The sequence below is a fragment of the Oncorhynchus masou genome, chromosome 5 (genome assembly GCF_036934945.1).
Source record: "Oncorhynchus masou masou isolate Uvic2021 chromosome 5, UVic_Omas_1.1, whole genome shotgun sequence".
Classification (NCBI taxonomy): Eukaryota; Metazoa; Chordata; class Actinopteri; order Salmoniformes; family Salmonidae; genus Oncorhynchus; species Oncorhynchus masou.
Window position 1 is genome coordinate 4,448,695 of NC_088216.1, and position 25,126 is coordinate 4,473,820.

Sequence of the window (25,126 nt, forward strand, 5' to 3'; positions counted from 1 at the left end):
TATCTGAACATCACGATCTGGTCAACGTACGATTTCTCGTAAATGACGATAGATAAATGGCCGATTTTTTTTTTATTGACACCGGAGGCTCCTTGACTTTGACGTGAAGTGAAAAAATCTTTTCTCTATTTTCATTTTGGACCTTTAATCCCAGAAATATGGCCATAACTCAAAAACCGTTGAGGCCTAGACGCCATCTTGTTCGGGGCCATCTTCCCATAATGCCAAACCTACGCCCACCAAGTTTCGGCTTCGAAATATTTTCGGTTTCCGAGATATGGCACGTCGTGATTCGTGATGTTTTGTCCAATAGCAATATGATTGCTTATGCCCTCTTGTGGGATATTTCGGCATTGCGCAAAAATGGGCTAAAATTTGTTTATTTTATTAAACGAAAACCGAATGTCCGACAAAGTTCATTTGATGACTTCCCGGTAGGTCTGGCCCTACCGCTCGGCCCGACGCCGTCCCCGAATTTCTAAAATGTTTTCGGACGTCTAGTAAGGGACCGTACAGTTCCAATAGGGACTTTCTCACTAACTATACGGTGATTGTCGAAATGTTCCCTTAAGGTATGTTAGGCCATCGTGATTATGTTAGGCCATCGTGATTATGTTAGACCATCGTGATTATGTTAGGCCATCGTGATTATGTTAGGCCATCGTGATTATGTTAGGCCATCGTGATTATGTTAGGCCATCGTGATTATGTTAGGCCAACATGATTATGTTAGGCCACCGTTGATATGTTAGGCCATCGTCGATATGTTAGGCCATCGTCGATATGTTAGGCCATCATGATTATGTTAGGCCATCGTCAATATGTTAGGCCATCGTCAATATGTTAGGCCATCGTGATTATGTTAGGCCATCGTCAATATGTTAGGCCATCGTGATTATGTTAGGCCATCGTGATTATGTTAGGCCATCGTGATCATGTTAGGCCATCGTGATTATGTTAGGCCATCGTGATTATGTTAGGCCATCGTGATTATGTTAGGCCATCGTGATTATGTTAGGCCATCGTGATTATGTTAGGCCATCGTGATTATGTTAGGCCACCGTCAATATGTTAGGCCACCGTCAATATGTTAGGCCATCGTCAATATGTTAGGCCATCGTCGATATGTTAGGCCATCGTAATTATGTTAGGCCATCATGATTATGTTAGGCCATCATGATTATGTTAGGCCATCGTCGATATGTTAGGCCATCATGATTATGTTAGGCCATCGTCAATATGTTAGGCCATCGTGATTATGTTAGGCCATCGTGATCATGTTAGGCCATCGTGATTATGTTAGGCCATCGTGATTATGTTAGGCCATCGTCAATATGTTAGGCCATTGTGATTATGTTAGGCCATCGTGATTATGTTAGGCCATCGTGATTATGTTAGGCTATCGTGATTATGTTAGGCCATCGTGATTATGTTAGGCCATCGTGATTATGTTAGGCCATCGTGATTATGTTAGGCCATCGTCAATATGTAAGGCCATCGTGATTATGTTAGGCCATCGTCAATATGTTAGGCCATTGTCAATATGTTAGGCCATTGTCAATATGTTAGGCCATCGTCGATATGTTAGGCCATCGTGATTATGTTAGGCCATCGTCGATATGTTAGGCCATCGTGATTATGTTAGGCCATCGTGATTATGTTAGGCCATCGTCGATATGTTAGGCCATCATGATTATGTTAGGCCATCATGATTATTTTAGGCCATCGTGATTATGTTAGGCCATCGTGATTATGTTAGGCCATCGTGATTATGATAGGACATCGTGATTATGTTAGGCCATCGTGATTATGTTAGGCCATCGTGATTATGTTAGGCCATCGTGATTATGTTAGGCCATCGTGATTATGTTAGGCCCTTGTCAGGATATGAAAAAGTCTTAGCTGTAGATGTACGATTATAATATGTTACAATATTTACATACATCATATATTAACATCAGCTATTATAATATGCTATAATATTTACGTACATCATATATTAACATCAGTAATTATAATATGCTATAATATTTACATACATCATATATTAATTTCAGCTATTAGAATATTATTAAATGATACCTGTAGATGTTTGAAGGTGAGGATGACAGGCTGGGTGAGGTGGTCTGTTGCTGGGTTACTGACAAATGCTGTTACCACCTTGGAACTGATCTGGTAGCTAGGCTTTGACACCGTGGTGGTTGCTGTGTCTGTGTCAGTGTCAGTGAGGTACTGGAAGGAGTCGTTGACATATCTCTCCACTGTCTTGTAACACACCAACCCAGCCAGAGCGAAACCTGTGAAGCACAGAAAGAAACAAGTTACCAGAATGTCTTGTACCTTTCCCAGAATTCTCAGATTTTTCAGGTTTCCTGGTTGGAAGATTCCAGGAATAAAGAGGGAATAAACAGAAAATCCAGATTCCAAGATTTCTGGGCAACATTGGTAGTTTTGGAAAGTTATTGGTACTAAAAGTTAGAGTACTTAGTGTTGATGGAATATATATGTTTAAATGAATGATTAGAATATTCCACCCTGAAACCATATAATTGTATGAAATTGATGAGAGTCATGAAATTATTCTAATGGTGAGTGTAGTTTTAGTCAGTAAAATTATATATCTGTGAGTGTAGTTTTAGTCAGAATTAGGGTAAAACAATATGTTTGTACAATAAGACTTTATAGTATCCTAAACACAGACTGTCTGAGCCAAATTCGATGCCGACCTGACTAGAGATTTGGGAGAGGACGTCTCAATGTCTCAAGGTCTCCCTAATCTCTGTCGGCTTGGTGAGACAGCATGTGTGTAGGATACATTCTGTTTGTGTGTGAAAGTATGTGCGTAAGGAGTCTGTATAAAATGAAAGGTTTTCTACAACGAACCAGTGCTCTCGTGAATAAACATTTTGACTGTTTCATTCAACCAGGATCTTACAAATTCGAGGTTGTAGACCGAGTAGTTTAATTGAATTGGATTACGAGAACATAATTCTCGTAACAATTTGGTCCTTCGAGCCGGATCTCAATACCTGCCTCTGTCGTCCCAAAGAACTGCTGAAAACCGTGCACGGGCAGATCCAGGATCCGTAAGACAAAGACCTGACCTCTGAATTGAGGGTTTATTTCAGGCCAGTGGTGAACTGGTACACAAGAGGTGGCGACGAGATCTTTATTCACAAATGTGGGGGATTTAAGATATCTTGTAAGATGTAAGATATCTTTGACTTGATGTTGTAAATACTTAGAATATATCAATAATAGGAGCTTGGTTATTCTAAACAGATTCACTAGGAGGCTTTTACTTTGTGTATTAGCCAAAATCGATTGAGGGAACAGGTCCGCAATGACCTGAGGTACATGCGCACTAACATAATTATTATTTTTTTTTAAATTTGACCTTTATTTAACCAGGCAAGTCAGTTAAGAACACATTCTCATTTTCAATGACGGCCTGGGAACAGTGGGTTAACTGCCTGTTCAGGGGCAGAACGATTTGTACCTTGTCAGCTCAGGGGGTTTGAACTCCAAGTCCAACGCTCTAACCACTAGGCTACCCTGCCGCCCCAAATAAAAATAGCTGAATAATTGAGGTCTGTGAGGAATGGCCGAGATGATGGTGATGATGATGAAGAGTAGCCTACCTGGGTACGTCCCGTTGCCGGTGGCTGTCTCCCAGCTGGTGTCCAGTCGAGCGTTGTCATTGGCCAGGCTGATTGTCCCAATGGGCGGAGTCTGTCCCCTCCTCACTGCAATCTCAGCCTCTGTGTACAAGGACAAGGTAAAAGGTGACGGAGGATGTGTGTGAGTGTGTTCAGGAGTGTATGTACGTTCATGTGTGTGTGTGTTTGTGTGTGTGTGTGCATGTTCGTGTGTGTGTGTGTGTGTGCATGTTTGTGTGTGTGTGTGTGTGTGTGTGTGTTCAGGAGTGTGTGTGTGTTACCTGTGTGGTCTGTTTCCATGGTGGTGTGGTTGTCTCTGAGCTGCGGCGCTATAAGCTTCATGGCGTCCTCCACAGCGCCGAGCAACCTACTCACCTCACGGCTGTTGCTTAGGATACCTTGAGACAGGAAACTGTCTACCTGCGTGAAGACATTCTACACACAGGAAGTGGAAACAGAAAACAGGAAGTGAGTGAACGAGGTGTATATGTTTACATGGATGCATGATTGCACCGTGTGTGTGTGTGTGTGTGTGTGTGTGTGTGTGTGTGTTTGTGAATGTGTGTGTGAGTGTGTGTGTGTGTGTGTGTGTGTGTGTGTGTGTGTGTGTGTGTGTGTGTGTGTGTGTGTGTGTGTGTGTGTGTGTGTGTGTGTGAATGTGTGTGTGTGTGTGTGTGGTTTACCTCCAGTAACATCTCTCCAGTCATTCTCCCGCTGGCTGCGTCCCCAGAGTTACTTAACGCCAGACAGCTGTTCCTCATCAGAGACAGGAGACCAGCTAAACCTGGGACATTCTGAGAGAGAGGAGAAGTTCATTGACTTCATGTGAGTAAAAACATTTATAGCGAGACATATATTGTAGTGTCAGAAGATAGGTCTTGAAAGTATGAATTAAAACACAGGTGCCTGAACTCACCTGTCCAGGAGTCTCATCCACTTTAAACTGGTCACACGTCAGTACTGAAGGAAACACAAAACACTGCCATCACACCTGGATCGACACTACTCAGCACAACACAACACAACACAACATAACATAACACAACAGGACACAACACAACATAACACAACACAACAGGACACAACACAACATAACATAACACAACAGGACACAACACAACACAACACAACACAACACAACATAACATAACAGGACACAACACAACACAACATAACATAACACAACAGGACACAACACAACACAACATAACATAACACAACAGGACACAACACAACACAACATAACATAACACAACAGGACACAACACAACACAACGTAACACAACACAACAGGACACAACACAACGTAACATAACACAACAGGACACAACACAACACAACATAACATAACACAACAGGACACAACACAACACAACATAACATAACACAACAGGACACAACACAACACAACGTAACATAACACAACAGGACACAACACAACACAACATAACATAACACAACAGGACACAACACAACACAACATAACATAACACAACAGGACACAACACAACACAACATAACATAACACAACAGGACACAACACAACACAACATAACATAACACAACAGGACACAACACAACACAACATAACACAACAGGACACAACACAACACAACATAACACAACAGGACACAACACAACATAACATAACACAACAGGACACAACACAACACAACATAACATAACACAACAGGACACAACACAACACAACATAACATAACACAACAGGACACAACACAACACAACATAACATAACACAACAGGACACAACACAACACAACATAACATAACACAACAGGACACAACACAACACAACACAACATAACACAACAGGACACAACACAACACAACATAACATAACACAACAGGACACAACACAACACAACATAACATAACACAACAGGACACAACACAACACAACATAACATAACACAACAGGACACAACACAACACAACATAACACAACAGGACACAACACAACATAACATAACACAACAGGACACAACACAACACAACATAACATAACACAACAGGACACAACACAACACAACATAACACAACAGGACACAACACAACACAACACAACACAACATAACATAACACAACAGGACACAACACAACACAACGTAACACAACACAACAGGACACAACACAACACAACATAACATAACACAACAGGACACAACACAACACAACATAACATAACACAACAGGACACAACACAACACAACATAACACAACAGGACACAACACAACACAACATAACATAACACAACAGGACACAACACAACACAACATAACATAACACAACAGGACACAACACAACACAACATAACATAACACAACAGGACACAACACAACACAACATAACACAACAGGACACAACACAACACAACATAACATAACACAACAGGACACAACACAACACAACATAACATAACACAACAGGACACAACACAACACAACATAACATAACACAACAGGACACAACACAACACAACGTAACACAACACAACAGGACACAACACAATCACACCTACGAAACTAAACAATCCCACCTGCACAACAACACAAACACAAGGACAAATAACACACCTGTGTCTTTTCTGCACCACAACAACACTGTATGTGTATCTTCACACTAGGCAAGTCAGATAACCCACAAGACAAGCCACTAGAGGTCACAGTCCCCAAGTCAGATAACCCACAAGACAAGCCACTAGAGGTCACAGTCCCCAAGTCAGATGACCCACAAGACAAGCCACTAGAGGTCACAGTCCCCAAGTCCCGAACAGACTACAGGAAACACACAGTACGACACAGAGCCATGACCACATGGAAATCTCTTCCACGTCACGTAAGTTTACAAAATTGATAAAAATTCTGCAACAGTGGGGACTGTGAAGCAACACAAACATAAACACAAACACGATAACAGACATACACACAAACACGATAACAGACATACACACACACACATGATAACAGACATGCACAAACACGATAACAGACATACACACACACACGATAACAGACATACACACACACACATGATAACAGACATGCACAAACACGATAACAGACATACACACACACACATGATAACAGACATGCACAAACACGATAACAGACATGCACACACACACATGATAACAGACATGCACAAACACGATAACAGACATGCACAAACACGATAACAGACATGCACAAACACGATAACAGACATGCACAAACACGATAACAGACATACACACACACACATGATAACAGACATACACACAAACACGATAACAGACATACACACACACACATGATAACAGACATGCACAAACACGATAACAGACATACACACACACACATGATAACAGACATGCACAAACACGATAACAGACATGCACACACACACATGATAACAGACATGCACAAACACGATAACAGACATGCACAAACACGATAACAGACATGCACAAACACGATAACAGACATGCACAAACACGATAACAGACATGCACACACACACACACGATAACAGACATGCACAAACACGATAACAGACATGCACACACACACACACGATAACAGACATGCACAAACACGATAACAGACATGCACACACACACATGATAACAGACATGCACAAACACGATAACAGACATGCACACACACACATGATAACAGACATGCACAAACACGATAACAGACATGCACACACACACATGATAACAGACATGCACACACACATGATAACAGACATGCACACACACACATGATAACAGACATGCACACACACATGATAACAGACATGCACAAACACGATAACAGACATGCACACACACACACACATGATAACAGACATACACACACACATGATAACATGATAACATACGCACTACACATGGATTTTGTGCTGTAGATACTGTATGTGGTAGTTGAGTAACGGCTTAAAGGACACACACTTAGTGTGTTGTGAAATCTGCTGTGAATGTTTTGTAATGTTTTTAAACTGCTTCAATGTTGCTGGACCCCAGGAAGAGTAGCTGCTGCCTTGGCTGGAACTAATGGAGATCCTTAATAAATACAAATACAACACAACACAATACAACACACCACAACACAATACACCACACCACAATACAACAACACTACACACACCACACCACACACCACACCACACCACACACAACACACCACAACACACCACAATACAACAACACTACACACCACAACAACACAACACACCACACCACAACAACACTACACAACACACCACAACACTACACACCACAATAAAACACAACAACACTACACACACCACAACAACACACCACAACACACCACAACACAACACACCACACTACACACCACAACACAACACAACACACAACACACCACAACACAACACAACACACACCACAATACAACAACACAACACACCACACCACTACACACCACAATAAAACACAACAACACTACACACACCACAACAACACACCACAACACACCACAACACAACACACCACACTACACACCACAACACAACACAACACACAACACACCACAACACAACACACCACAACACAACACACACCACAATACAACAACACAACACACCACACCACAATAGCAAATCCAAGTTGTTGCCATGGGTAACCATGTTAACCATCAGATACCAACTAACTAAGATATAAATGAAGACATGAGACAGAGAGGAAGTTGAGGTGGAGATTAAAACACCCAGAAACCCACAGCACACCAGTGATGAAATATTACCATGGTAACCATCATAGGACGCATCCCAAATGACAACCTGTTATACAGTTCACTATGGGCCCTGGTCTAATGTAGTGCACTATATAGGGAAAGGGGTGTCATTTGGGCCTCAGAGGGACAAAGAGGAAGCTGCCAGTGGAATAACGGTATCTACAGCAACAGAGGAAAGTCCCTACTGTAATATAAGCACCACACTCAGATCAGTTTACATTGTCCCTTACTGATCATCATTATCCAGGCTTACACAGTAAAACTGAACCTAGACCTGTCCTCATGGGGCGGTTTGCAGTGGCACAGCAGTAACCTCTGTTTGAGGAAGTAGCATGGGGAACAGTGAGGGTAGTGACCTCTCTAACAGTCTAGTTCAGGGGGGTCATTTTTCCAAGTGGGCTGCATTTGGCCACAACGAGGTCCGGAGGACTGCCCTTAAAATTGGATACATTTCCTCGGCGTCCAATTATCCAAAATATCCATTGCTTTTGGAATTTTAGATGCTCACTGACTGTCTAGCTTTCATTTCGATGACAGTTATTGTGATTGTGGACTACAGGAAAAGGAGGACCGAGCACGCCCCCATTCTCATCGACGGGTCTGTAGTGGAGCAGGTTGAGAGCTTCAAGTTCCTTGGTGTTCACATCACCAACAAACTATCATGGTCCTAACACAACATGACAGTTGTGAAGAGGTCACGCCAATGCCTATTGCCCCCCCCCAGGAGACTGAAATGGGTCCTCAGATCCTCAAAAAGTTCTACATCTGCACCATTGAGAGCATCCTGACTGGTTGCATCACTGCCTGGTATGGCAACTGCTCGGCCTCCGACCGCAAGGTACTACAGAAGGTAGTGCGTACGGCCCAGTACATCACTGGGGCTTCCTGCCATCCAGGACCTTTATACCAGGCGGTGGCAGAGGGTAGTGCGTACGGCCCAGTACATCACTGGGGCTTCCTGCCATCCAGGACCTCTATACCAGGCGGTGGCAGAGGGTAGTGCGTACGGCCCAGTACATCACTGGGACTTCCTGCCATCCAGGACCTCTATACCAGGCGGTGGCAGAGGAAAGCCATACAACTGGGGCTTCCTGCCATCCAGGACCTCTATACCAGGCGGTGGCAGAGGAAAGCCATAAAACTTGTCAAAGACTCCAGCCAACCTAGTCATAGGTTGTTCTCTCTGGGTCCAAGAGTCTAAACAGCTTCTAGCCCCAAGCAATAAGACTTGTGAACAGCTATTCAAATGGATCCCCAGACTATTTGCATTGCCCCCCCCCTCCCCCTCTCCTTTACACTGCTGCTATTCTCTGTTTATTATTGATGCAGAGTCACTTTAACTCTACCTACATGTACATATTACCTCAATTACCTCAACAAACCGGTGCCCCCTCACATTGACTCTGTTCCGGTACCCCCTGTATATCGCCTCCACATTGACTCTGTACTGGTACACCCTGTATAAAGCCTCCACATTGACTCTGTTCCGGTACCCCCTGTATATAGCCTCCACATTGACTCTGTACTGGTACCCCCTGTATAAAGCCTCCACATTGACTCTGTACCGGTACCCCCTGTATATAGCCTCCACATTGACTCTGTACCGGTACCCCCTGTATATAGCCTCCACATTGACTCTGTACAGGTACACCCTGTATAAAGCCTCCACATTGACTCTGTTCCGGTACCCCCTGTATATAGCCTCCACATTGACTCTGTACCGGTACCCCCTGTATATAGCCTCCACATTGACTCTGTTCCGGTACCCCCTGTATTTCGCCCCGCTATTGTTATTTACTACTGCTCTTTAATTATTATTATTATTTTATTTTTTTACTTATCTATTTTTTTTAACTTATTTGTCTTAAAACTGCATTGTTGGTTAAAGGCTTGTCAGTCAGCATTTCACTGTAAGGGAATTCACCCCTGTGTTGGACAAAAATGAATGGCAAATTATTGGCATAGTACAAACCATGTACACATTGGTCAATACCACCCAAATCGGCGTTGATTCATGCAAAGTGTACTTCAAATGCCATATGGCTATTGCCAGTTGTAACACTTCAAAAATCCAACAGGTGGCGTGTGCGCTCCACCGTGGTTTTTCATATTGATATTGGACTCCAAGTCAACATCCAAAAGCCAAATTTTGAAAAAATGGATTTTTTGTCAAAAACTTATCACCCCTTAAAAAAGTGCTTTCTGGACCGTTTTTCGAAATTCTTTCGCTTTTTTTGTCAATTACACATGTGTAAGAACTGTATGAATATACTTTTGTCCAATTTTATTATCATAATTTTTTTTTTTTTTACTTGCGCATTATTGCATGTGTTTTGTCCATCTGCAATATGATTTCATAGGAAGTCAGAAGTCAAAAGTCAATAATTGCAAAATTTCATAAAAAACTTCACACACCCCTAAAAAAGTGCTTTCTGGACCGTTTTTCGAAAAAAAAAAATGAATTTTGTGTCAGTTACACACGTATAAGAACTGTATCAACATATTTTAGTCATATTTTATTATCATAATTTTTTATTTTTTTTTACTTGTGCATTAGGCATATTGTTTCTCCATTTGGAACATGATTTCATAAGAAGTCAAAAGTCAAAAAATGCTAAATTTCATAAAAAACTTCACACACCCCTAAAAAAGTGCTTTCTGGACCGTTTTCGAAAAAATTTCGAATTTTGTGTCAGTTACACACGTATAAGAACTGTATCAACATACTTTAGTCATATTTTATTATCATAATGTTGTTTTTTTTTACTTGTGCATAAGGCATATGTTTTGTGGGGGCCAAATGTCATAAGAAATTTGACATGCTCAAAAATCCTTCAGAAATGCAAAATTGACTGGCCTGATGAACTCGGGATGGCCGGGCAGTGATTGTTGTTCCTTTCAATCACTCGTGGTGTTGATTTCATCATGTCCATTTGTTTATGTTTTCTCACTTTTGCAAAGTCACTGTGCATTTGCAATATGGTTAACTGGGCATTCACCATCACCAATTTGTCATGCTATAGAAATCGTGCAGGAATGCCAAATTGACTGGCCCGATGAACTCGGGATGGCTGGGCAGTGATTCTGGTACCTCTCCATCGCTCGTTTGGGTTGATTTCAGAATGTCACTTTTGGTGATGGTACCTCACTGTTAAAACATATTGCAAATGTTTTCTCACTTTTGCAAAGTCACTGTGCATTTGCCATATGGTTAACTGGGCATTCACCATCACCAATTTGTCATGTTATAAAAATCATGCAGGAATGCCAAATTGACTGGCCCGATGAACTCGGGATGGCTGGGCAGTGATTCTGGTACCTCTCCATCGCTCGTTTGGGTTGATTTCAGAATGTCACTTTTGGTGATGGTACCTCACTGTTAAAACATATTGCAAATGTTTTCTCAATTTTGCAAAGTCACTGAAAATTCGTGCAGGAATGCCAAATTGACTGGCCCGATGAACTCGGGATGGCTTGGCAGTGATTCTGGTACCTCTCCATTGCTCGTTAGGGTTGATTCCAGAATGTCCATTTGGTGATGTTTCTCACTCTTGCAAAGTCACTGTGCATTTGCCATATGGTTAACTGGGCAGTCACCATCACCAATTTGTCATGCTATAAAAATCGTGCAGGGATGCCAAATTGACTGGCCCGATGACCTCGGGATGGCTGGGCAGTGATTCTGGTACATCTCCATCGCTCGTTTGGGTTGATTTCAGAATGTCACTTTTGGTGATGGTACCTCACTGTTAAAACATATTGCAAATGTTTTCTCACTTTTGCAAAGTCACTGTGCATTTGCCATATGGTTAACTGGACAGTCACCATCACCAATTTGTCATGCCATAAAAATCATGCAGGAATGCCAAATTGACTGGCCCGATGACCTCGGGATGGCTGGGCAGTGATACTGGTACCTCTCCATCGCTCGTTAGGGTTGATTTCAGAATGTCGCTTTTGGTGATGGTACCTCACTGTTAAAACATATTGCAAATGTTTTCTCACTTTTGCAAAGTCACTGAAAATTCGTGCAGGAATGCAAAATTGACTGGCCCGATGAACTCGGGATGGCTTGGCAGTGATTCTGGTACCTCTCCATCGCTCGTTAGGGTTGATTCCAGAATGTCCATTTGGTAATGTTTCTCACTCTTTCAAAGTCACTGTGCATTTGCCATATGGTTAACTGGGCATTCACCATCACCAATTTGTCATGCTATAAAAATCGTGCAGGGATGCCAAATTGACTGGCCCGATGACCTCGGGATGGCTGGGCAGTGATACTGGTACCTCTCCATTGCTCGTTAGGGTTGATTTCAGAATGTCGCTTTTGGTGATGGTACCTCACCGCTTAAACATATTACAAATGGACAAGAGTCACCTGCAAGTCACCGTCCATCAGTCAATTTGATTTCATTCAAAGCTAACTATTGGAGGCACTGTCAGTCTCTACGCACCCCAATAATACGTCCCTCCATCCAAGTTGTGTATCTGTGTGATTTAGTTTTCCTTTGAATTTTTATGGGAAAAATGACTGATTTACAGTTCATGGGGGTTGCCTAATCATATATATGAAGTTTTGGAAAGATCTGATTTTTTTAACCCCTCCAAACAGCCCATGAGACACCAATTATGGCACTTCCGGTTGGCACAGGAAGCTGTAACTCAACATACATCCTCATTGGGGTATTCCATTACAGAATCCTGAGTTTTAAGTCTTTACCATTAAAACTGACTGATTTACACAGGGTTGAATGCACTATGTCTATCAAACTGCAGGCAGGTTATGGGTATACACTTTTAGGGCGATTTTAACCACTTCCGGTTGGTCCAGGAAGCTTAGAATCGACACAGGTAGACCTTATAGTGGCCTGATGGACTGGTACCAAAGACAGGTTCATACAGCATTCATAACCCATATAGACTCCAGGTTGTATTTAGTGTAGCAGCCAATGTATTCCTATGGGGAGAGAAGTCAATGCACACTGTTTTTATGTAAACACCTTCTTTTAACCTTGAAGGGTTAATGTCACATGGTCAAGGTAAGGCTTGCACAGATCAGGAGGACCTTAGGAACATTCCTGTGGTTGAATTGTCCTTCTAAACCTAACGGTTCCGCCGCTGTCACCCAAAATCAAATGACGTACTGGTGCAGGCTTCATATTGGGCCTATTTTTCTCATGGTCGCTGCGCTCAGACCGAGCGAGCTACGGTCAAGCGGGGCGCCTCGTTGGACTCGGCACAGTCTGGACACAATGGTGATGCCATTGTTTGTGTTGATTTCAGAATGTCCATTTGGTAATGTTTTCTCACTCTTTCAAAGTCACTGTGCATTTGCCATATGGTTAACTGGGCAGTCACCATCACCAATTTTTCATGCCATAAAAATCATGCAGGAATGCCAAATTGACTGGCCCGATGAACTCAGGATGGCTGGGCAGTGATACTGGTACCTCTCCATTGCTCGTTAGGGTTGATTTCAGAATGTCGCTTTTGGTGATGGTACCTCACTGCTTAAACATATTGCAAATGGACAAGAGTCACCTGCAAGTCACCGTCCATCAGTCAATTTGATATCATTCTGAAACCAAACTGATACAAACTGACACCAAACCCACTTTTCCCAACTCGTTTAGGAGCCAAGTATAACATACTTCAGAGCTGGCCCAAAATTCACAATGCCTTTGGTACAAACCATAAAAAAAACATAAAACACATAGTTACTTTCTAGCTGCGGGGCCAGTTCGGACATTATGTGTAGTCCTATGTGAGGCGACCCCGAATCCCGAGTTTCGGCTCGATAGGTCATTTGGTGACCGAGTAAAAGCCTAATTGGTGCTGAAAATCCACTTTTTTCCATGCCTTGCTACGGGGTCCTTGAATGAGCTATCGGACAGAAACGTTGGGCTCCGTGTCTATGGGCCGAGCCGGTTTCAATGCACCTAGTTTTGTGTCTCTGAGACTTTTCTAAATGTCGCAATTTTCATAATGGTCAAAATGAATTGAAGTCATTGCAAATGTTCGATGCTGTTTCTCGGTCCGAGAACCTTCTAGAGCGCCGTAACTCACCACGCACTATCGACCTGAGGTCTAGAACAGGATTCTAAAGTTTCGGAACTCTAGGTCTGACGGTTCTTTTTTAGCTCGAACAAAGCTAACTATTGGAGGCACTGTCAGTCTCTACACACCCCAATACGTCCCTCCATCCAATTTGTGAATCTGTGTGATTTAGTTTTCCTTTGAATTTTTATGGGAAAAATGACTGATTTACAGTTCATGGGGGTTGCCTAATCATATATATGACGTTTTGGAAAGATCAGATTTTTTTAACCCCTCGAAACAGCCCATGAGACACCAATTATGGCACTTCCGGTTGGCACAGGAAGCTGTAACTCAACATACATCCTCATTGGGGTATTCTATTAAAGAATCCTGAGTTTTAAGTCTTTACGTTAAGAATTGACTGATTTACACAGGGTTCAATGCACTATGTCCATCAAATTGCAGGCAGTGTATGGATATACACTTTTAGGGTGATTTTAAGCACTTCCGGTTGGTCCAGGAAGCCTAGAATCGACACAGGTAGACCTTATAGTGGCCTGATGGACTGGTACCAAAGACAGGTTCATACAGCATTCATAACCCATATAGACTCCAGGTTGTATTTAGTGGAGCAGCCAATGTATTCCTATGGGGAGAGAAGTCAATGCACACTGTTTTTAATAAAAACACCTTCTTTTAACCTTGAAGGTTTAATGTCACACGGTCAAGGTTAGGCTTGCACAGATCAGGAGGACCTTAGGAACAGTCCTGTGTTTGAATTGTCCTTCTAAACCTAACGGTTCCGCCGCTGTCACCCAAAATCAAATGACGTACTGGTGCAGGCTTCATATTGGGCCTATTTTTCTCATGGTCGCTGCGCTCAGACCGAGCGAGCTACGGTCAAGCGGGGCGCCTCGTTGGACTCGGCACAGTCTGGACACTATGGTGATGCCATTGTTTGTGTTGATTTCAGAATGTCCATTTGGTAATGTTTTCTCACTCTTTCAAAGTCACTGTGCATTTGCCATATGGTTAACTGGGCAGTCACCATCACCAATTTGTCATGCCATAAAAATCATGCAGGAATGCCAAATTGACTGGCCCGATGACCTCGGGATGTCTGGGCAGTGATTCTGGTACCTCTCCATCGCTCGTTTGGGTTGATTTCAGAATGTCACTTTTGGTGATGGTACCTCACTGTTAAAACATATTGCAAATGTTTCTCACTTTTGCAAAGTCACTGAAAATTCGTGCAGGAATGCCAAATTGACTGGCCCGATGAACTCGGGATGGCTCGGCAGTGATTCTGGTACCTCTCCATCGCTCATTAGGGTTGATTTCAGAATGTCCATTTGGTAATGTTTTCTCAACATTTCAAAGTCACTGTGCATTTGCCATATGGTTAACTGGGCATTCACCATCACCAATTTGTCATGCCATAAAAATCATGCTGGAATGCCAAATTGACTGGCCCGATGACCTCGGGATGGCTGGGCAGTGATTCTGGTACCTCTCCATCGCTCGTTTGTGTTGATTTCAGAATGGCGCTTTTGGTGATGGTACCTCACTGTTAAAACATATTGCAAATGTTTTCTCACTTTTGCAAAGTCACTGAAAATTCGTGCAGGAATGCCAAATTGACTGGCCCGATGAACTCGGGATGGCTCGGCAGTGATTCTGGTACCTCTCCATCGCTCGTTAGGGTTGATTTCAGAATGTCCATTTGGTAATGTTTTCTCACCCTTTAAAAGTCACTGTGCGTTTGCCATATGGTTAACTGGGCATTCACCATCACCAATTTGTCATGCCATAAAAATCATACAGGAATGCCAAATTGACTGGCCCGATGAACTCAGGATGGCTGGGCAGTGATACTGGTACCTCTCCATCGCTCGTTAGGGTTGATTTCAGAATGTCGCTTTTGGTGATGGTACCTCACCGCTTAAACATATTGCAAATGGACAAGAGTCACCTGCAAGTCACCGTCCATCAGTCAATTTGATATCATTTTGACACCAAACTGATACAAACTGACACCAAACCCACTTTTCCCAACTCGTTTAGGAGCCAAGTATCACATACTTCAGAGCTGGCCCAAAATTCACAAGGCCTTCGGTACAAAACATAAAAAAAACATAAAACACATAGTTACTTTCTAGCTGCGGGGCCAGTTCGGACATTATGTGTAGTCCTATGTGAGGCGACCCCGAATCCCGAGTTTCGGCTCGATAGGTCATTTGGTGTCCGAGTAAAAGCCTAATTGGTGCTGAAAATCCACTTTTTTCCATGCCTTGCTACGGGGTCCTTGAATGAGCTATCGGACAGAGATGTTGGGTTCTGTCTCTATGGGCCGAGACGGTCACAATGCACCTAGTCCTGTGTCTCTGGGACATTTCTAAATGTCGCCATTTTCGTAATGGTCAAAATGAATTGAAGTCATTGCAAATGTTCGAGGCTGTTTCTCGGTCCGAGAACCTTCTAGAGCGCCGTAACTCACCACGCACTATCGACCTGAGGTCTAGAACAGGATTCTAAAGTTTCGGAACTCTAGGTCTGACGGTTCTTTTTTAGCTCGAACAAAGCTAACTATTGGAGGCACTGTCAGTCTCTACACACCCCAATACGTCCCTCCATCCAAGTTGTGTATCTGTGTGATTTAGTTTTCTTTTGAATTTTTTATTATAAAAATGACTGATTTACAGTTCATGGGGGTTGCCTAATCACACATATGAAGTTTTGGACAGATCTGATTTTTTTAACCCTTCCAAACAGCCCCTGAGACACCAATTATGGCACTTCCGGTTGGCACAGGAAGCTATAAATACACTCATGCCTTGATTGACATAGAAACCTACAGAATCCTGAGTTTTAAGTCTTTAAGTTGAGAATTGACTGATCTACACAGGGTTGAATAATGCAGAGTCATTTTCACCTTTGGAGGTGATGTACATCCAAATACCTTTTGGGTCAATTTAACCACTTCCGGTTGCTCCAGGAAGCTTAGAATCGACACAGGTAGACCTCATAGTGGTCTGATGGAATGTCATAGAAGACAGGTTCATACAGCTTTCATAACCCATATAGACTCCAGGTTGTATTTAGGGGAGCAGGCAATGTATTCCTATGGGGAGAGAAGTCAATGCACACTGTTTTTATGTAAGGTCCACTACACCTGTTGTATTCAGCATTTCACTGTAAGGTCTACTACACCTGTTGTATTCAGCATTTCACTGTAAGGTACAACACTACACCTGTTGTATTCAGCATTTCACTGTAAGGTATAACACTACACCTGTTGTATTCAGCATTTCACTGTAAGGTCTACTACACCTGTTGTATTCAGCATTTCACTGTAAGGTCTACTACACCTGTTGTATTCAGCATTTCACAGTAAGGTCTACTACACCTGTTGTATTCAGCATTTCACTGTAAGGTCCACTACACCTGTTGTATTCAGCATTTCACAGTAAGGTCTACTACACCTGTTGTATTCAGCATTTCACTGTAAGGTCTACTACACCTGTTGTATTCAGCATTTCACTCTAAGGTCCACTACACCTGTTGTATTCAGCATTTCACAGTAAGGTCTACTACACCTGTTGTATTCAGCATTTCACTGTAAGGTCTACTACACCTGTTGTATTCAGCATTTCACTCTAAGGTCCACTACACCTGTTGTATTCGGAGCATTTCACTGTAAGGTCCACTACACCTGTTGTATTCAGCATTTCACCTTAAGGTACAACACTACACCTGTTGTATTCAGCATTTCACTGTAAGGTCTACTACACCTGTTGTATTCAGCATTTCACTGTAAGGTACAACACTACACCTGTTGTATTCGGAGCATGTGACAAATAACATTTGATTTGATTTGAGTTAACAACTGGACAGATGAGAGAGAACATACATATAGATCGAACACTGTTATGTTTTAGTCATTTAAATGTTGACTGATATTGTTTAATGAGTCGTATGTTTGACTCCTCTGGTCTAGACAGCCTTTTGGTCCTGTGTGGTTCTGTTGGTAAAGCATTGCCAAGGGTTGTGGGTTCAAGTCCCGTTGCGGCCATGTTTGTGAAAATGTATCCACTCCCTTGCTGTAGGTCGCTTTTGAATGAAAGTGTCTTTTAGACGACGTATGTTATGTTAGATATAGATAAATAGATGTTATGTTAGATATAGATAGATAGATAGATAGATAGATAGATAGATAGATAGATAGATAGATAGATGTTATGTTATGTTAGATATAGATAGATAGATGTTATGTTATGTTAGATATAGATAGATAGATGTTATGTTATGTTAGATATATAGATAGATAGATAGATAGATGTTATGTTAGATATAGATAGATAGATAGATAGATAGATAGATAGATAGATGTTATGTTATCTTGGTTAGATGTCATCATCATAGCAGTTCAGACGTCTTTTGTCCTCGTCTTGTCGTGTCCCGTATATATATATATATATATTTACAACTTTTTTCATACATTTTGTTTTAATTTTCCATAAAGTCGTCTTCAAAACACTCTCCTGCAACCCGCCTCACCAATTTATATTTATAAAAAAGTATTATTTACCTCAAATCTGTAATCCTCCAAGAAGCTAGCCAGAAACTCCAAGAAGCTAGCCAGAAACTAGCCAGAAGCTAGCCAGAAATTAGCCAGAAGCTAGCCAGGAGTTAGCCAGAAGCTAATCCAGAAGCTAATCAGAAACTCGTTAAAGCTTTCGTCGATTCCGGAGCAAACATCAGTTCCGGAGCTAGCCACATCCTCATCGGCAGACTCGACAGCCTTGGTTTCTCAAATGATTACCTCGCCTGGTTCACCAACTACTTCTCTGATAGAGTTCAGTGTGTAAAATCGGAGGGTCTGCTGTCCGGAACTCTGGCAGTCTCTATGGGGGTGCCACAGGGTTCAATTCTTGGACCGACTCTCTTCTCTGTATACATCAATGAGGTCGCTCTTGCTGCTGGTGAGTCTCTGATCCACCTCTACGCAGACGACACCATTCTGTATACCTCTGGCCCTTCTTTGGACACTGTGTTAACAACCCTCCTGGCAAGCTTCAATGCCATACAACTCTCCTTCGGTGGCCTCCAATTGCTCTTAAATACAAGTAAAACTAAATGCATGCTCTTCAACCGATCGCAACCCGCACCTGCCCGCCTGTCCAACATCACTACTCTGGACGGCTTTGATTTAGAATACGTGGACAACTACAAATATTTAGGTGTCTGGTTAGACTGTAAACTCTCCTTCCAGACCCATATCAAATATCTCCAATCCAAAGTTAAATCTAGAATTGGCTTCCTATTTCGCAACAAAGCATCCTTCACTCATGCTGCCAAACATACCCTTGTAAAACTGACCATCCTACCAATCCTCGACTTTGGCGATGTCATTTACAAAATAGCCTCCAATACCCTACTCAACAAATTGGATGCAGTCTATCACAGTGCAATCCGTTTTGTCACCAAAGCCCCATAATACTACCCGCCATTGCGACCTGTACGCTCTCGTTGGCTGGCCCTCGCTTCATACTCGTCGCCAAACCCACTGGCTCCATGTCATCTACAAGACCCTGCTAGGTAAAGTCCCCCCTTATCTCAGCTCGCTGTTCACCAAAGCATCTCCCACCTGTAGCACACGCTCCAGTAGGTATATCTCTCTAGTCACCCCCAAAACCAATTCTTTCTTTGGCCGCCTCTCCTTCCAGTTCTCTGCTGCCAATGACTGTAACGAACTACAAAAAGCACTGAAACTGGAAACACTTATCTCCCTCACTAGCTTTAAGCACCAACTGTCAGAGCAGCTCCCAGATTACTGCACCTGTACATAGCCCACCTATATTTTAGCCCAAACAACTACCTATTTCCCTACTGTATTTAATTTATTTATTTTGCTCCTTTGCACCCTATTATTTTTATTTCTACTTTGCACATTCTTCCATTGCAAATCTACCATTCCAGTGTTTTACTTGCTATATTGTATTTACTTTGCCACCATGGCCTTTTTTTGCCTTTACCTCCCTTATCTCACCTCATTTGCTCACATCGTATATAGACTTGTTTATACTGTATTATTGACTGTATGTTTGTTTTACTCCATGTGTAACTCTGTGTCATTGTATGTGTCGAACTGCTTTGCTTTATCTTGGCCAGGTCGCAATTGTAAATGAGAACTTGTTCTCAACTTGCCTACCTGGTTAAATAAAGGTGAAATAAATAAAATAAATAAATGTTATGGTAGATATAGATAGATGTTATGTTAGATATAGATAGATGTTATGTTAGATATAGATAGATAGATGTTATGTTGTGTTAGATATAGATAGATGTTATGTTAGATATAGATAGATGTTATGTTAGATCTAGATAGATAGATGTTATGTCAGATATAGATAGATAGATGTATGTTATGTTAGATATAGATAGATAGATGTTATGTTAGATATAGATAGATAGATGTTATGTTATGTTAGATATAGAAAGATAGATGTTATGTTAGATATAGATAGATGTATGTTATGTTATGTTAGATATAGATAGATAGATGTTATGTTATGTTAGATATAGATAGATGTTATGTTAGATATAGATAGGCGCTATGTTATGTTAGATATAGATATATGTTATGTTATGTTAGATATAGATAGATGTTATGTTAGATATAGATAGATAGATGTTATGTTAGATATAGATAGATAGATATATGTTATGTTATGTTAGATATAGATAGATGTTATGTTATATATAGATAGATGGATGTTATGTTATGTTAGATATAGATATATGTTATGTTAGATATAGATAGATAGATGTTATGTTATGTTAGATATAGATAGATAGATGTTATGTTATGTTAGATATAGATAGATGTATGTTATGTTATGTTATGTTAGATAAAGATAGATGTTATGTTCGATATAGATAGATAGATGTTATGTTATGTTAGATGTAGATCGATGTTATGTGATGTTAGATATAGATAGATGTTATGTTAAGTTAGATATAGATAGATGTAATGTTATGTTAGATATATTTAGATGTTATGTTAGATATATATAGATGTTATGTTAAGTTAGATATAGATAGATGTTATTTTATGTTCGATCTAGATAGATAGATGTTATGTTAGATCTAGATAGATAGATGTTATGTTATGTTAGATATAGATAGATGTATGTTATGTTATGTTATGTTAGATAAAGATAGATGTTATGTTCGATATAGATAGATAGATGTTATGTTATATGTAGATCGATGTTATGTGATGTTAGATATAGATAGATGTTATGTTATGTTAGATATAGATAGATGTATGTCATGTTATGTTAGATATATATAGATGTTATGTTAGATATTGTCACGACTTCTGCCGAAGTTGTTGCCTCTCCTTGTTCGGGCGGTGCTCGGCGTTCGACGTCACCGGTCTTCTAGCCATCATTGATCCTTTTTTCATTTTCCATTGGTTTTGTCTTGTCTTCCCACACACCTGTTTTCAATCCCATTCATTACCTGTTGTGTATTTAACCCTCTGTTTCCCCTCATGTCTTTATCAGAGATTGTTGTATTGTCAGTATAGTGTGATTGTTGCATAGGTGCGCGTCGGGTCCTCGTACCCATGCTTGGTTTGTTTGTTCATTTATTGTTATGGAGCATACTCGTGGAACTTTATTAAAAGACTCCATTTCACACTCAGTTTGACTCTCCTGCGCCTGACTTCCCTGCCACCTATTACACCTCTGCATGACAGAATCTCTGACCAATATATATGAAGTCAGCAGGAGAGGACACTATGCCCATGGACCTGGAGGAACGCGTTCAGGAACAAGCGAGGGAGCTTGACTGTATCAGCTCCGTCATGGTGCACATTGTCCAGAAAATGGATCGCTGGGAGAGACAGGGAGTTTCTCCAGCACCACCACCACCACAACCGGAATCTCCAGTGAACATTTTTTCCTCTCCGGAATCGAGGATCCATTTATCCCTACCCACGGGATACAACGGAGATACTGCCGGCTGCCAGGGTTTCCTCCTCCTGAACCTATATCTAACCGCGGCCTCCCCAGTACCATCTGACCGTGAGAAGAGTTACGCCCTCGTCTCATGCCTCACCGGGAAAGCCCTGGAATGGGCCAGCGCTGTGTGTAGAAGGGAGGATGCGGCGTTGGACCATTTTGAGGAGTTCACCCACCAATTCCGGATAGTATTCGATCACCCACCTGAAGGCAAAGCAGCGGGTGAGCTCCTCTATCATCTGAGGCAGGAGACGAGGAGTGCCCAGGATTTTGCTTTGGAGTTTCGGACCTTGGCTGCCGGCGCTGGATGGAGCGACAGGGCCCTGATCGACCATTACCGTTGTAGTCTAAGCGAGGACGTCCGTCGGGAGCTGGCCTGTAGAGACACCACCCTCACCTTCGACCAGCTGGTGGACATGTCCATCAAGCTGGACAACATGCTGGCTACTCGTGGACGTCTAGATCAGGGTCTGGTTGTTCCATCCTCCCGCACCCTCTCTCCCGAACCTATGGAATTGGGAGGGATGGTGCGCAGGGAGACCGGAGGGGGTTCCCGCTCGAGCACCATTCATGGTCGCAGAGGGCACACTGCTGATCGGTGCCGGGTTGGTTCCTCTGGGAATAGAGAGGGCAGGCAGGGCATTCTGGCGTCACCCCAGGTGAGTAGGCACCATTCTCATCCAGAGCCCTCTGATGCACTAATGTTTGTCTCTGTCTCTTTTCCTGATTTTCCACTGCATTCCCAGTATAAGGCACTAGTAGATTCAGGTGCGGCTGGGAATTTCATTAATAAAAGTCTAGCTCATATTGTTCCTGTGGATATGCCTTTCCCTATTCATGCCTTAGATAGTCGACCATTAGGGTCAGGGTTTATCAGGGAGGTAACCGCACCTTTGTGTATGATAACGCAGGAGGGTCACAAGGAGAAGATTAGTCTTTTCCTTATTGATTCTCCTGCGTATTCTGTGGTGCTAGGCCTACCCTGGTTAGTTTGTCATAACCCCACTGTTTCTTGGCCACAGAGGGCTCTCACGGGGTGGTTGCGAGAAAGCTCAGGTAGGTGTTTAGGGTTTCCGTTGGTGCTACTACGGTGGAAAGTCCAGACCAGGTCTCCACCGTGCGCATTCCCCCCGAATATGCCGATTTGGCTCTCGCCTTCTGTAAAAAGAATGCGACTCAATTACCACCCCATCGACGGAGGGATTGTGCGATAGATCGCCTGGTAGACGCTGCATATCCCAATAGTCACGTGTATCCCCTGTCGCAAGCGGAGACGGAGGCTATGGAGACATATGTCTCTGAATCCCTGCATCAGGGGTTCATTCAGCCATCCATTTCAGCCGTCTCTTCGAGTTTCTTTTTTTGTGAAAAAAAGGATGGCAGTTTACGCCCGTGCATTGATTATCGAGGTCTTAATAAAATCACAGTGAAATATAGTTACCCGCTACCTCTGATCAATACGGTTATTGAGTTAATGCACGGGGCACGTTTTTTCACAAAATTGGATCTCAGGAGTGCGTACAATCTGGTGCGTATTAAGAGGGGTGATGAGTGGAAGACGGCATTTAGCACTCCCTCAGGTCATTATGAATACCTGGTCATGCCATATGGGTTGATGAATGCTCCATCAGTTTTCCATCATTTGTAGATGAGATCTTCAGGGACCTGCACGGGCAGGGTGTAGTGGTGTATATCGATGATATTCTGATATACTCTGCTACACGCGCCGAGCATGTGTCCCTGGTGCGCAGGGTGCTTGGTCGCCTGTTGGAGCATGATCTATATGTCAAGGCTGAGAAATGCTTGTTTTTCCAACAATCCATCTCCTTCCTAGGGCATTGGATTTCCACTTCAGGAGTGGAGATGGAGAGCGACCGCATTACAGCCGTGCGTAATTGGCCGACTCCAACCACGGTAAAGGAGTTGCAGCGTTTTTTGGGGTTTTCCAATTACTACCGGAGGTTTATCTGGGGTTTTGGTCAGGTGGCAGCTCCCATTACCTCACTGCTAAAGGGGGGCCCGGTGCGCTTGCAGTGGTCGGCTGAGGCGAACAGGACTTTCGAGCACCTGAAGACTCTGTTTACCTCGGTGCCTGTACTGGCTCATCCGGATCCCTCTTTGCCATTCATAGTGGAGGTGGACGCATCCGAAGCTGGGATAGGAGCAGTGCTCTCTCAGCGTTCGGGTACGCCACTTAAGCTTCGCCCCTGTGCTTTCTTTTCGAAGAAACTCAGCCCGGCGGAGCGAAACTATGATGTGGGGAACCGAGAGCTGTTAGCTGTCGTAGAAGCCTTGAAGGTGTGGAGGCATTGGCTTGAGGGGGCTAAACACCCTTTTCTCATCTGGACTGACCACCGCAATCTGGAGTAGATCCGGCAGGCGAAGAGATTGAATCCTCGCCAGGCAAGGTGGGCCATGTTTTTCACTCGTTTTGTGTTTACTCTTTCTTACAGACCAGGCTCCCAGAACGTTGGCAGACGCATTGTCTCGGCTGTATGACACAGAGGAGCGGTCCATGGATCCCACTCCCATACTCCCAACTTTGTGTCTGGTGGCGCCTGTAGTGTGGGAGCTGGACGCGGTCATTGAGTGGGCGTCACGTGCAGAGCCTTCTCCCCCTGAGTGTCCAGCTGGTCG

General features: G+C 42.7%; 1 protein-coding gene across 1 annotated transcript in view; it reads right to left on the reverse strand.

The window, feature by feature from the left end:
- LOC135531044 (adhesion G protein-coupled receptor E2-like) overlaps positions 1–25,126 on the reverse strand; it is an 84,272-nt gene that overhangs the window by 26,365 nt on the left and 32,781 nt on the right. Inside the window, exons 7-11 of the mRNA XM_064959184.1 lie at positions 4,576–4,619; positions 4,343–4,453; positions 3,941–4,094; positions 3,642–3,761; positions 2,083–2,297 (exon numbers count right to left, since the gene is read on the reverse strand). Of these exons, the coding sequence (XP_064815256.1) occupies positions 2,083–2,297; positions 3,642–3,761; positions 3,941–4,094; positions 4,343–4,453; positions 4,576–4,619 (644 nt within the window). The remainder of the gene's footprint in view (positions 1–2,082; positions 2,298–3,641; positions 3,762–3,940; positions 4,095–4,342; positions 4,454–4,575; positions 4,620–25,126) is intronic.